The sequence below is a fragment of the Aplysia californica genome, unplaced genomic scaffold (genome assembly GCF_000002075.1).
Source record: "Aplysia californica isolate F4 #8 unplaced genomic scaffold, AplCal3.0 scaffold01330, whole genome shotgun sequence".
Taxonomy (NCBI): Eukaryota; Metazoa; Mollusca; class Gastropoda; order Aplysiida; family Aplysiidae; genus Aplysia; species Aplysia californica.
In genome coordinates, this window is record NW_004798600.1 from 49914 (window position 1) to 65365 (window position 15452).

A 15452-nucleotide genomic window follows, 5' to 3' on the forward strand; every position below is an offset into this window, starting at 1 on the left:
GGACGATAGGTGTTTGATAGGAAAGAAGGAGCAAACCACACCAGAGCACCCGCCAACCATCCACAAATGACAAAGGGAAAGAACAGAAGTATCAACTACTGAAGACACCTTCAAACAAGCGACTTATTATAATCACATATTTACTGTGAACAAGATTTTTTAGAAGACAGGTAAAGGCTTGCACCTCAACACCCCCATCTTGACCGACCTTTAGCTCCATAAATAGAGGTGGACACTGGTGTACTATAACACAAATGTATTTTTACACAAGCTGAGTTTTGAGTTAAGAGAAGCACATCAAAACAATAAGGGTCATTTAGTTATGGGTAAAAATGAGTCAGACAGACAGAAACTACAGACAGAAGAAGAGAAGCAGGACCTGCTAGTAGCACCCCCCCCCCAGCCCATTCACACATGCCAAACAATGTACAGCAGATATAAAGAAATCCTCGCATATATATATACCATATCACAAGTTCTTTGTCAATAAACACACATACACATCCATACAAACTCGTCACCCAAAAATTACCCTTGACGAATCTACAAATTGCATACACAATCCACTGTTCCACATTTTGGGTGTTCTTTTCCATGCACATGTGCAGACACTGCTCACACAAACACAGAATCCAGCACTTGCACTCACTCACACACACACACATACACACACATACACACACACACACACACACACACGCACATGCACACACACACGCATGCCCACATAAACACACACACACACACGCACACACATGTACGCATGCACACATAAACACACACACACACACGCACACACACGTACGCATGCACACATGCACACACGCACACATAAACACACAAACAAACACACACAGACATACATCTCATACTACCACAGCTTCCAGCACATAATCAAACATCCACCCGTCCACCCACCTGGCTTTGAGCTGCATGTTGATGGAAGGTCCCTCCTGCTGCATGTAGAAGAGGGGCACACCCTTGCAGATGCCCTGAGGTGTCTGGTAGTACAGCGGCTCAGAGGAAAAAGACTGTAGGTGCTCCAGCATGTGGTCCGTGGAGGAAATCCTATGGAGGAGACAACACAAAGACATTCATTTTTGTATCTGTATTTGTGTGAATACAAACATGTCTCTCTCTCTCTTTCTATCTATTATATCTGTCTGTCTGTCAAATATGTATTAATATACATATGTATCATGTATAATTCGATTCATGTATATTTACACACATAATTGTTTTGTTTTGGCAAGTGTTTTTTGGTGCTCGTAACTACATACACTTATATGAGCGCTTGAGACACATTAAACATTTTCAATTTGGTTGGAATTAATTTTGAAATTCGCCCGTGTTTCTCTGCTTGGGCGCTCTTAAAAAAACAAACAAATTAACTATATCAGCCTGTTCTTCATCTGTCAACCATCTGTTCAAATTCTCGAAGTAAAATATTCTTGGAAGTCCAGTGCCTCTTTTGCTTTCTTTTTTTTTTTTTCTCAGTGAAAACCAGATGTTCTCTTTAAGCCAATCGAATTTTCCTAAGAATTGTATTTATCCCTTCCTAACTGTATTTATTAGCGACCTACCCATTCTTTCTTCTATTTGTTTGTTTGTTTTAGTAAGAGTTTTATGGCACTTTCAACACAATTGGGTCATAAGTGTCATGACATGGTGGTACCAGGCACCCGTCAATTTTTAGGCTTATGTAGTTATTCGTTTCATCTGAAAGCTTATTCATTTGCCTTGCTTTCAAGGAAAAAAAATATGCATCCATTTTAAATGATAGTCAAGATATTTGCCATTGAAGAAGGTGAGGCCGACTGGTTTCAGTGGTGAAATTAGTAAGAAAATGGCCGCCAAAGTTTGGTAACTCCAATAGCAAAAGAATCCTTGAAAACTGAAAAATGTTGTATTTTGTGCCTTTAATCGACGTTTTTCAGTAAGCTTCACATGGAAATGTATTTTTATATGGATATGAAAGAGGTTGAGCCAGAAAGCTATAATTTTATAATGACTGCTTAACTGGCAGAAAAATGCCTGTTTCTCCGATTTCGTTATTTTGACGGGCGCCTAATTTCACTAAAATGCCTCACATATGAGTGCCAAACATTGGAGGTTAAACAAAAGAGTAACAAAAACAAAAAAGAAAGAGGACAGATAAGGACAACAGATGTTTGACATGAAAGAAGAAAACCACACCAAAGCACTCGCCAACCACCCACTAGCTTCTACTTACTTTTGCAAAATGGTCCACAGAGTCTTAATGTTGTTCAGTCGCAAACTGCTCTTTTTCTCCTTCTCATCAGGCTTGCACAGCATCTCATGCAGCAGGTCATAGCAGCCCTCCACCGTCACCTCAATGTGGGTCACCGCTCTGCGAACAAGACAGGCGAACCGCGTTAAAACACAATACTCTACAGGCTGCCCAGAAGGCTTTAAGCTTATTACACTTCCTAGAATACATGTAAATGTAAATGTGAGGCACCGTGGTGAAATCAGGTGCTCGTCAAAATAATGAAATCTAAGAAATAGACACTTTTCTGTCAGTATGGCAATTTCTACAGAATTTTTGTTTTTCGGCTCAACACCTTTTATGTCCGTATAACAACACATTTCCGTGTGAATTTTAACCAAAAAAAGTTGACTAAAGGCAAAATATATGTAGATTTTCAGTTTTTAAGGACTCTCAAACAATCGAATTACCAGACTTTGGAGGCCCTTTTCTCGCTAATTTTACCTCCGAAACTGGATGACCCCCCACCTTCTTCCATCGCAAATATTCCGACTTCTATTTCTGATGACCGAAAGGACAGCGTGTCTGATTTGACATCATTCTTACTAAAAACGACTTTTACTTAGGATAGATGGGTATTTTTTTCATCGAAAAAAAAAGGTAAATAAATAGTTTTAAGACGATACCAGTAACTCCATATGCTCAAAAAATTGACGAGCACCTGATTCCATTGCATTGAGACACAAATGAATTATAAAACACCCCCATTGACATGTTGAAACTACCACTCGGAGCCAATCCCGGCTCTGAGTGCAATGGCTCAAACGTGGCATTAAACAAAGACAAGTGGATTGAAACCACTTTTCGACTAATGCCTCGCTGCAGCCAACAGAACTCTCTCTCTCTCTCTCTTCCCTCACCCCCTTCCTTCCTCTTCAAAACTCTGTTTAAAAAGACCTCAGTTATATATCTAAACCAGCAACTCCAGATTTCCTGGTCTAAATTCATGAAGCAGAAAAAAGGGTACCCACTTACAATATGTGAGGCAGCGTGGTGCAATCAGGCTCTCGTCAAAATAATCAAAGTGAAGAAACTTGCATTTTTTCCGCAAATTTGAGAATTTTTATCAGATTTTTTTTTTGGTTTAATACCTTTCATGCCCACTAAAGAACTCATTTCTGAGTAGATTTTTCAGAAAAACGTTGATTAAAGGCACAAAAAATGTACATTTTCAATTACCATGGACTCTTAATCTAATGAAATAACATCTTTGGCAGCCATTTTCTCATTTATTTTACCTCTGAAAAGAGGTGACCCCCACCTTCTTCTTTGGCAAATATCTCGTCTTGCATTCAAGATAAATTGATATTTTTTTTATCCAAATAAAGCCAAGTGAACAAGCTTTAAGATGATACCAATAACTCTACATGCCCAAAAATTGACGAGAGCCTGATCCCACCACGCTGCCTCACATATGTAACCTACGGCTGCTTTTTTTTTTCAACTATCCAATCATGTCATTGAAATGTAACCATACCATGAGAGAATCTAGAATCTTTATTTTAGATTTAGCAAGTGTTTTACAGCACTTGAAACACAACTATGTCATTTAAGTGCTGAAGATTAGAGATATTGCAACTGAGCAAAAAAACACAAAAAATGAAAAACTAAAGAAAATCATACCGTCTTCTCCTTCTCGGTTGATCATACTTGAAGTCTGGTATCAAGTGAATTACTAAATAATTAAAGTATTTCGGCAAAACAAGAACATATTCTCAACAGACAAACAGAAAAGATTCTTCTCGATAGACTCAAGGCCTTACTTCTTTCTCTCTAGTGGCCATGTCGCCCAGGCAGCGTACTCAATCCTGCCATAGTCATGCCAAGGAAAGTGAAGCTTTACGTGGATTTCTGTGTCATCTGCCAAATAGAAATAAAACATCTAGAGTATGGCCCACACCACAGAGAAAAAAACCTTAGTGTCATTCACTACAAACATCCCTGTGGGGTTTTTGGTTTTTTTTAAAAAATAGTAGAGTGTTTTACGGCGCTCGCAACTGCATAAGGTCATATGAGCGCGCCATCCCTGTGTGAATCAAATATGAGGTAAAAGTAGTAAAGTTTGACGCTCTATATGTTCCCACATCACAACAATCACAGAGCTGTATTTACTGATTCTGTAAGACATGACTGCAAACACTCAGTTAAGCAGCTCAAATCAACACACACATATATAGGAACATTTATTTTAGAGACCCCAAAACAGTACAAATGTTTTTTTGTATGCAATTCTGCTAACTTGACTTTAAAAAAGTCGATTTCATTAAACAAAATGGTTCACATAGACACTGTCCCTGCTTAACTTCACAAAATATCATCCTCATCCGGTGCCTTGCCAACTGGCATGGGCGATCATCTATTGTTCTTGCTGCTCCCAACCATGTTGTCAACATGTCCAGTATCTTTTCCCTTTGTCTGCCTCTGTTTCCATCAAACTAGCCTGTTGTTACGATACAATATTCTCCAATGCTTCTTTCCGCATTCACAAAATATGGGTATAACATTTGGCAAAGGTGTTCAGATAAAAAGAGCACTCATATTGTGCCTTCCCATACGCTGAGCATGGTGCATATATTTTATTTCAGATGACAAATTCAAAATCAACCGCATTATCTCAGCAGGTGAAAATCATCCAATTCTGACCTTTGCGGAAGCAAACGTTTTTGATTGTGTAGCCCTCCCTCAGCCTGACGGAGAGAACACTGGAGAGCCCAGCCAGGACAGTCCGCTTGTCCCTCTCCTTCCGGAGAGTTTCCAAACCAAAACTCTCCCCAGTAATCGGGTGTCTGTGGAGCATTCTGTGGAGGAAAGAACACAAGATATATGACTATTCATCTTTACCGAAAGAAGAAGTTGTACTTTTGGTCGGCTCCAGGAGCCTGCTTCTCTAGTCTATCAGACAGACCATGCCAATGAGCAGAGCCAGTCAATAAGGAGGGAGGGGTGGGTACTTTGATCATAACAAGCCCGAGTAATGATATTAATTGTGCATATTACCACTTTGAGAAAAGAGAATTTTACTCGCTTAATACTCTAAACACCATTAGGTCATTTCAAAGTGGGATCTCCACCATGTGGAGTTTCCATGATTTTTTTAAAAAGCATATCCAGATCATCTGGCGACAAATGAACACAAAACTGGAAAAAGCTGAACTGGAAAGAGTAAGAAGAGAGAACAAATTCCACCCATATATCAGAGGATACTGGTCAAAGATCCAATCAATGAGTTGAGGAGGGGAGATCAATCCATAATCTTCCAACTTAGAACACAACATGTACCCCTCAACCAACATCTCAACCGAATTGGAGTAAAGCAGTCTGCTGCCTGCCCACCATGTGACTACCCCTCAGAGACAGTGGAACATCATCTGTTCTTCTGCAGAAAACTAACTGATTTAAGGGGATGTTTTCTTCCCAAGCTACCCCACACATCTAATTGCCTCTACTCCTCAAGACAACAATTAGAACAAACATGCAACTATTACCGAATGACATCATGCAGAAGAGTTAACGCTCAGATGCTACTGGATCGCTAACAACAACAACAACATATCAGAGGATGAGATGAGGTAATAGGTACCCCACCATCAAGAACACAATACTCCCTGAAGGGGGAAGAATGAACTACTCACATCCCCTGACCAGTTGGCATGCACTTAGTTCTGAATGGAATCTGTTAAAAATAACTCTCTAAATTAATTTTTCCCTCTACAGGATTTTCTTGGACACCAAGTCCAAATAGCAGGAAATTCATTGCCATCAAAAAGCACACAAAAAATAAAATACCTGAAAATGACTGATTTCCAAAAAATTACCATCTCTGTTAGTGGGTTTGAAAAAACAACTGGGGGACTCAACCAGGAAAAGAGGGGTAGGGGTACCATTTTCCAAACACTCGTGTAAGAGTGAAAAAAAAAGTTATATTTTAGCTTCTTGGAAAACTAATTCTAAAAGCTGCAGGCATGTATTACACCATAATAGACGGCAAACCTTTTGATCCAGGAGATGGAGCCTGGCATGTCCTCATCACTGTAGTGGGTCAACTCATACTTGAAGCCTTCCAAACCTCTTTGAAATGTCCAGAACAGCATGGCTCTGTGGTACAGGTTGGCTTCATTTTTCTCTTCACTCTGGGGAACCACAGGGGTATTATACGTACAAATCATTATTCAATTTGGAGAGATGTGGTTTTCTTTTTTCTCTTGCTCAAGTTATTTGAGTACCACAGGAGACAAAAAAAACAAAAAACGAAACAAATTAAGGAATGAGTATTGCTGTTAGCTTCTTTTGAAGGTCACATTTTTCTTCTCCAGAGAAAAAAGTAATGTCTATAATTGTCACATTTGCCCTTTAGCCGGGTGTTAAAAAACGTGTTGAACCTTCCAAAGATTTCCATGTTAGCTGCTGACAAGCATATGCAAATGTATAGGAAGAGTATACAAAAAGAAAAGTACATCAACAAAATAATGTCAATGAAAAATTAATTGTTCGCTTTAGCCCTTTATTATTCAATACTTTAGAAAATGTTTTCATTCTAAGAACAAAGCTTTTTGAATTTAAAGAATCAGTTCATAAATAAAAAAGTTATGGGATTGTAAAGGTTGGTAAAATACGGATGACCCACATATAGGAAAATACTCCTTAATAAAAGTGGACCACGGAACAGGAGACTCTGTAAGAAAACTGACGATATCTCAGTAATTAAGTGGACCGTTTGAAAGAAACTCGGCAGCTCAATATGTTGTTGGGTGGAGAAATCATTTCTGCATTCAGATTGACTACCATTTGGTAATTGTTTTGTTATAATTAAAATTTTGGTGAACATATTTCGATTTTGAGAAAAAGGGGTGTTGGGATAAGAGCATTTTAATTATAGCATCGTATCACAACATGTGATCTTTACGAGTATGTTGGCAGCGTGACTTTAGACCATGCCAACCATAAAATATAATCCAATTCAATTTAACATGCCGTACAATTAAAAATCTTTTTTTGCCGTTGAGACGCGAACACTCCGAGGCGAATACCCCCATTGCGATGTTACAGGGGAACAGAGAGAAAAACAACTGGATGCACGCACCCGCCATTGCCTTATTTAAAGTGATCAATGAACAGGCTTGGAATAAACATGCAGGGATTTGTAGGTCACAGACATTGGCCAAAGGAGTGAGGGGAAAATGGCCGGTCTGCGTGCGAAGCCACCTTGGACAGGCGGGTAGTGGTACATTTATGATAAATTGTAAACAACTACTGACACAGAACATTCAAATTTGAGGACACTATTGAGAAAAGATAGATCTCTTACCTTCTCAACATTGAAATTCAAGCTCTTTACAGTTTACGGAATACGCGATACGAAAGTGTTTCCGACACTAAAAATATAGGTAAATTTATGAGTACAAACTTAAACGTCCATATATCATAAGTTTGCCCGATTTTCTGATTGGCTGACAAGTTTCATTCACATTGGTAGAGAAACAGCACCGAACGAGTTTAAGAAATTAGTCACCTTCGTTCCAACCTGGTCCAAAAATACACCCGCAAACGGGTATCAAAATTTCGCAGCGCGCGATAAACCGGTTGGCATTGCTAAATAATGGTTATTTGGTTCTTGAGAAACATTAAACAAACAGACAAAAATAAAAGAACATTCTCACTAACCCGAGAGGAAAAAAGTAGGACCTACCAATGACACTGCCTAACCACCTACTTTAAAGATGCAATATGGGACCGAATATTCTACGAAACGAGTTCCATTTTTCAACATTAAACAGACACGGGAATCAAAAAAACATGCAACAGTCACCAAACTACATACCACATCGGGACCAGAGCCCAGGTATGCTCCAAAAGTTGCCGTGGCAATGGCCTGCATGAGCTCAATGTGAGGCACGTGGGCCAGTTTGCGGTAGAGGCCTGAGGGGCTCCCCACTTTGATGAAGGAACACATGATGGTGTTTGTGCGGAGTTGGTTCAGCAGGAGTTCCATGTACGCAGACGTGGGAAGGCCAACATTGCCATCTGTGATTATCACAATTCCTGATAGGAAAAAATAAAATCATGAAAAGTGCTGTTTATCACAATTATTATAAGGATAAGTATTGCAGCATTTCAACAACTCAAACTCTTTGCAAGAAAACATATGAGCCTCACACTAGTGCTATTTTACATTACAATATACTTGTCATAACATATGTCTTATTCAAGCAAGTTCAAAAAAGGTTAAAAAGAGAACCCCCCCCCCCCCCCAACCCGAAACAAAAAAGTTTTGTGCAGTCTCGGAAAACTAGACCAACCTGAGGAAGAATTCTCTGGCAACAGTTGCAGTGAGAGAATGCCGTAACGGAGCATGTTTGTGAAGCCTGCCTCCGGACTGCCCAAGTGGTCTGCCAGGTTGAAGTGGTCTGAAGATTCTTCCTCATCATCCTGAGCGAGAGAAAAAGAAACAATGAAAATATATGACTGTTGCTTCTTTTAGTTGCTTCCTCATCGCAAAGGCCATATTATCCCCAATACTCTGGATCTAAACTTTTACAAGCAGTAACACAATAATCCCAAATCTCAACACTACACATACAGCTCTCATCTCCACCCCCCCCCCTCCCCCCCCATCCCCATCCCAAAAAAGGTACACCAACCTCCCTCGGGAAATAAAACTAAAAATACCATACTACAGACAGCTCCGTATAAGAATACCTTTGCTATAAAAGAACCTGTGCAAAAGGTGGCCTTTCCCTATTTTTCACACGTCAAAACTACACAGCAGCTGTATAGACTTGGACAGATATTAATTCAAGATCCCTCCCCCCTTCCCCCCCCTCCCAAGCCAGTCTCAACAAGCCCTCTAACTTCCCATGTTTCTTTGACATGCATAATCTGCACATCAAACCTCAGATGAACAATTCCATTTTAAAATATGACTATGAGAAAGGAAAACCGGAGGAAGAAAACCCAAAAGTTATCTAGTAGGTACCTTCATGAAACACAGATCAAACCACAACATACCTGGATTGAGATGAAAAAGAAACGTATTAATGCTGGTGCACATACCTTTCGTTTGTGCATTTTGAGTAGCGTGGTGAAACTGACAGAGAGGGCAGCTTCAAACTGTTTCAGCTCAAACTCGATGTGTCTCAGGTAGAAATCCAAGTTGTCTTGACTCAGCTTCACACCCTGAACCAGCACCTAGGTGGGAAATGAAAATGGTTGAGGCTTATGACTACAACCAATATATCTTCGGCCAGCTGTTTAGATGTAAGAAGCCAAAACTTTTATTAATTTCTTTTATTGCCATTTCTTCATCAGCGATATCAGTTGTACGTGCTCAAGAAATACTGTACCAAAATTCAAACTCTAAATGTTGAAAAGGGCAAGAAAAGATTCATAAAGTAGGTACAATTGTTAGGTACCATGCTGGCACTTTTTTAGGTAACTTAAAAATATCGGCACCAAAATCAGGACAAAGGGACAACAACAACAAAATGTACAATTGTTAAAAGAATGATACTGGGTTTTTTTCCTCTCCTGCAAAATGTTGCTTGCTTGGCTAAGAATATTTTAATAGTTTGTTGATGAAATATATATATAACTTTGAAGTGGAAGGGGAGAATGGATATGTCAGTGAGGTCTTTTGTACCTTTATCTTTTATCTTTGGGTAACAGGTTTGACTGCACTAGCCTTTCCCTTGAACCAGATCCGCTGTCTGAAATTACATATTTACTCCGCACCAACTGCTCATGAAAATAAAACCTTGCTGAAGAAAGTTATTGTTTAAAGTTCATTTCTACTAAATGTGAGGCAGTGTGGTGGAATCAGGCTCTCGTCAATTTTTGGGCATGAAGAGTTATTGATATCATCTTAAAGCTTGTTTACTTGTCTTTATATGGATGAAAAAATAACCATTTATCTTGAATACAAGTCGAGATATTTGCGGAAGAAGGAGGTGGGGTTCACCTATTTTCAGAGGTAAAATTAGTGAGAAAATGGCCGCCAAAGATTAGTTGTTTCCTTAGCTAAAGAGTCCGTGGTAATTAAAAAATTACATATTTTGTACCTTTAATCAACGTTTTTCATAAAAATCTCACATAAATGAGTTCTTTAATGGGTATGAAAGGTATTGAGCCAAAAAAAAAAATTGATAAAAATTCACAAACCTGCGAAAAAATGCATGTTTCTTCACTTTAATTATTTTGACGAGAGCCTGATTCCACCACGCTGCCTCACAAATATCATTTTTAAAAGCGTCTTGTCTGATTTCTGTCCCCATCTGATCATGCAGACTCCAGTAGCTAAAGTAAGTGGTTTGACATAGAATTGTAATAAAGAGGAGGGAGTTCTGATTCAACATCTATCTCCGATGTGACTGAACCAAGTGGGTGGACTATCAAGAAAATTTCATTAAAAAACTCAGGACCAAGGAAGCCCTACTTATGGTTCAAACCTCCGCACTCCAAGCTAGGCTATCTAAACTAAAGGCACCAAGATACTACCCCACAATCAAGCCATACCTGATTGGTCGATGAGCAGACAACGGGAGTCTGACATATCACAGAGATGTACAAGTCTGGAGAGAACCAAATATCACTGCCAGGAATCGGGAACTGAAACAAATAAGAAATCATTTGACACTAGTCACAAAAAGGACATTCAACCAAACACTAATGAAAATAATGTTCTTTTTTCTCCTCAGGAAACAACTGGTAACATCAATGACAAAACAATAATAAAATTGCATAAATTCACCTTCCCTGTGTTAAAGTGAAAAAAATTATTTCTTTTCTTCTCAACTCTCATTTTTTAAATGCTCTTTCCCTCAATTTAACATTACTGTAACCTACAGCTAACATTACACGTGTAATTGTAATCACAAATCAAAACCATTAACAAATAATATGCAGGCAAATTTGTCCAAGACTAACATTCTTTGTCAAGAGGAAAAGTAGTCATCTTAGGCAGGTGGTTCTCTTGGACAATGTCATGATATAGAAAAAAAAACGCAAGGGGGTGTGGGAAGTGGTCGTTTGAGCAGATGATTGTCTTGAGCAGGTGGTCGTTAAGGCAGGTTCAGCAGGCCGTATATATTCTCTTCCCTTTCTCTTATACAAACACAGATAAATCAATACAAAGTAAGTCTTACGAGCAATCTTACAATCCAGTCAACTTACCGGCATGACAAGGCCCTGCAAGCAGCGCCGTAAAGACTGGTACACACCATCGTACACAAACTGTCCATTTTGGATATCCTGTAACAAAAAGTTAGCCACTTAGTGTTTAACAGCCATTGACTGACCATGGGCATATCAGTGTCATACTGACAATTGTAAAAGAAGTTGTTTTTTTTAAAAAACAAAATGAGTATAACAACCTACTAGACAGTAAAAGAACAGTTCAAAGGCAATCTTCACCAACAAGACAAAAACATTAATTATATCACTCCAATCCCTGCCAAATGAATAGAACACAAAGACTACAAAAGTTGAAGGAAAAAAGTTACCCCCACCGCGCCTTTATTCTTTAGAATATTCCAGATGGAAAAACTCTTTCATCTTCATTAAAATTCCTCCAGCAGGGTAATCACAAATTTCGCAAAAATGTTAACAGACGTTATAAATTACTCTAGGAAGAAACTGTTCAAGCAAAAATGCTCTTAAGCTACAAATTCAGTTTCTTTCATTTAAGTCAAGTAATCTAAAAAGAATCATCTTGAAGAGTGCCACGGGTAAGACTCACCACTGACATTAAAGATGGGCTGAGGTCCAAGGTAAAGGAAAGCCTGTACCTCCAGGAGAGGAACGTGATAATCGTATCCGGCCCAATATGCACCAGATACCGGCATCCATGCTCTAATTTTACCTCCGGGTCGTCGGGTATAACAGACACAAGGGTTAACTCTTCTGTCAGGCCCTACATGGAAGACAAAGAAAAAAATGCATAAAAAGAGAGAGAGAATCAACAAAGAAAAACGAAAACCTTCTTATGTCTCATGTCATGAGTCACATTTGACATGGTGTACTCAAATGAAAACTTTAAAACCACGAAATTACAAGAAATATAGAGATAATTAGAAGACGCTTTCTACCTTTCTAAAAGAAATAAAAGTGTTTAAAACATGCTTTATTTTTCTTTCAAATAAAATTAAGCAACACGATCAATGAACCCAAATATAAGGCAACCCAACTTCAATGACAGGCAGAATGACAACATGCACACATATATATATTTTTTTAAGTTTCAAAGGTTTTGTCTCCCCTCCCATTGCTGCCTCAAAAAGAGGAGAAAAAACAAAACAAAGTACACAATAACAAAATAGACATATATCGGATTCATAACAGAGTTAAAGAAATGTTTACAACATTTAGAAAGAAAGCTTTGTTGACATTCTCAGAAAATGCATTTATTTTTATTTTGCAGCAAACAGCTTTACATGCAGTACAGACACACAAAAATAGAACTGCAGCATGGCATCCTGTTTTGAATGAGAACAAAGCATCCTTCTCACTTAAAACATTTCAGTCACCATCGACAGGAAAGCTAAAGAAACTATATATATATAAATGCCTCTTGATGACTCTCATGACATGAACAGTACACGCTGATTTCTTCCCAATTTGTGTCACTTTACTCATGATGGTAATAATCTAAATTTAACCCCATCTCTATCACTTGCTCTCAAGGCAAACATAAAACAAAGCTCTAACACTCACAAACATGATCACACACCCTCAAAATACAAACCTCAACATTCTGTAAGGGAGAAAACTCAACACTTTTCTTCAGGTGTCGAAAGAACCAGCAAGCCCTAATGTTTCTGGAAACTCGAGTATGCTTTTTCATCAAAACATACGCATGAGCTGCATGAACATTGGGCTGGAACAGAAAATGTAGAAACACAATCAATACAAAATTGAACAAAATTCCTTAGACGTGTGTTTATGCATTATAACATGTGTAGGCCCTACTGTCAACAATTTAACACTGGAGAAATCAGGGTATATATAATATATATGTATCATCCTCCATCATTTCTCTTTCCTTTTTAGAGACACACTTGGGCAGCATATAAATTAAGAATTTCATAGGTCCACTAAAAAAGCTTCAGTAGTAAATCTAGCGGCTGTTCCTCCACTGGAAAAATTCCAGTCCTACTATTCATACAAGACTTGAAATTTAGTCAGTCTTCCACAACTTCTATTCTTTTCCATTTTCTAAACACCTCTAGTACCAAGTCAGCACTTTATGAACCAGGACCTGATTTCTGTACTCCTCAAGACAAAAGTGTAGAATAAAAAAAACAACAACCTTCAGGCCCTTCTACTCTCATTAAAAAATAATGCAAAAAAATTCACTGACGCAAAGAAACCGGAGAGAACAGAGACCAGCTAGTCATCATCTGTGAGATCCGGGAGCGTCTATACATGTAATTCTATACGCACGCATTGCGTGCACCAACACATTTTTTTGCTATACGCACGCAATCGCCTGCAAGGTATCATACACTTAGCTATGCACGCAATTTCGTGCCGTAATGCTGTGGCGTGTCAGCTTCCGCTTCTTTGAGGCTTGGCGCAAGAATGGTCTTCATGCAAGAGGAGATGGCGCTCTTCAAAGTTCGTGATTTTTTGCCAACTTTTGTATAAAGAGGCACAGTCACAATACTAAAAGGAAACATATACAACACGGGTGGTTCACCGATCAAAGACAAGCGCATCAATAAGTTTCATACAAACTTTGTCTTGGCCAAATGATTTTCCTTTTTTCATTTTTCTACAAGCTGCTGAGACTTCATCTTTTTGTATTTTTTGTCCACAATAAATGTCTCCTCCTGTCTTTGAATTCTCTAGAACCTTGACTCTCATCATCAGAATACAGATTCTCTATCTATATTCAACCCACTAGACAGCAATATTATATGCCTTCATTTTTCAGATGTTTTCCTTCGAATCTTTTAACATTCCCTTGCACCGAGTTCATTTTTCCAGTTAAATTTTTCATAGATTCATGGAATACCGGTACTTTGGCATTTTTATACTTCACCTTTTCTAGATATTCACATTCCAATTTAAAAATCGTTCTTTGCCGTTGATGCATTCTTTCCTTTTACTCTCACGCTGTGCCCTGAACACATTTCGTGAGAGTGATATTCAGTTGACTACAAAATGCAGGTTTCAGTGCTTGAGAGAAAGAACAACGACTATAGCTTTGTGGCATAGTAGAACGCCACTTCGCCATCATCTCATTTCGCTCTCCCGAAAAAAAATTCGTCCACAAGCCCAGAATAATATAGCGAATGAGTTAAGTTTGCTTCTCAGAATTATGTTTCCCCTTTTCTGTCGCACATCTAAATGGGCTTCTAGGTGAGAGGAAAGAATTGATAAATCACCCGAGTCTTCTCTGTTGTACCTTATTCTTGAGATCACAAGAAATTCAGAAACCCCCATAGAGCCTTACAACTGTTCTTTTAATTTTCAGACTTTATGGATTTCTCAGGTTTTCATCACAGAAAACTGCCTCAGAAAAATAGAAAATGTGAGGTCGCATAGCAACATAATGGAATGTAACTCTGGGTGGCTTGCCTTCAAATCCCTCATCATAGCAGTAGCCTTTCCAGTAGATTCAAAGTCCCTTCTTCCTGTTCGGTAAGACAGTCCAAACCTGACACTATCGTAAAAACTCGACTTGTCTAAAAATATATAATACATATACACACAATTGTGTGCACAGCCAACTATGATATCTCGTACGCAACTGCCTGATTACAGCAAAATTTGAATTTCTGAGCATGCATTGCATGTGCATTCAGCAGTGAGATCAAGTGTCCTAGACATGATGACCAAACTGACAAGAATGTTATTTTAATTTTTCTCAGTTACAGTAATAGAAAATTTCCAGTAGAGTCTAGAATCTATTATTATAATCTATAGATCTATATATATATTCTTACATCTTTATCTAACAGTATTTTTTAACTTTCCCTCCCATCTCACACTTAGCTACCAGTTGTACTTTTTCTACTAGGTTCTAAATATTGATGCGTTGAACACGAATATCAACTTCATTTTCGTAGCAAATTACTAGATCTAGTTTTTGAAATATTTGATTTTTCTTAATCGAGATATAGATCTAGAGTCTAGAAGTGCTTTGGACCCATCGGGGGGTTCCAGG

At 38.5% G+C, this 15452-nt stretch overlaps 1 protein-coding gene across 1 annotated transcript in view; it reads right to left on the reverse strand.

Annotated features, from left to right (window-relative positions):
• The window catches only part of LOC101855695 (KICSTOR complex protein SZT2), a 31124-nt gene extending 16709 nt beyond the window's left edge, over positions 1-14415 (reverse strand). The window contains exons 1-13 of the mRNA XM_013090545.2: positions 14398-14415; positions 13026-13157; positions 12021-12194; positions 11456-11533; positions 10799-10891; positions 9341-9475; positions 8587-8716; positions 8109-8329; positions 6281-6420; positions 4934-5088; positions 4054-4150; positions 2234-2371; positions 919-1068 (exon numbers count right to left, since the gene is read on the reverse strand). Of these exons, the coding sequence (XP_012945999.2) occupies positions 919-1068; positions 2234-2371; positions 4054-4150; positions 4934-5088; positions 6281-6420; positions 8109-8329; positions 8587-8716; positions 9341-9475; positions 10799-10891; positions 11456-11533; positions 12021-12194; positions 13026-13157; positions 14398-14415 (1661 nt within the window). The remainder of the gene's footprint in view (positions 1-918; positions 1069-2233; positions 2372-4053; positions 4151-4933; positions 5089-6280; positions 6421-8108; positions 8330-8586; positions 8717-9340; positions 9476-10798; positions 10892-11455; positions 11534-12020; positions 12195-13025; positions 13158-14397) is intronic.
• Between the last annotated feature and the right edge of the window lie 1037 nt (positions 14416-15452).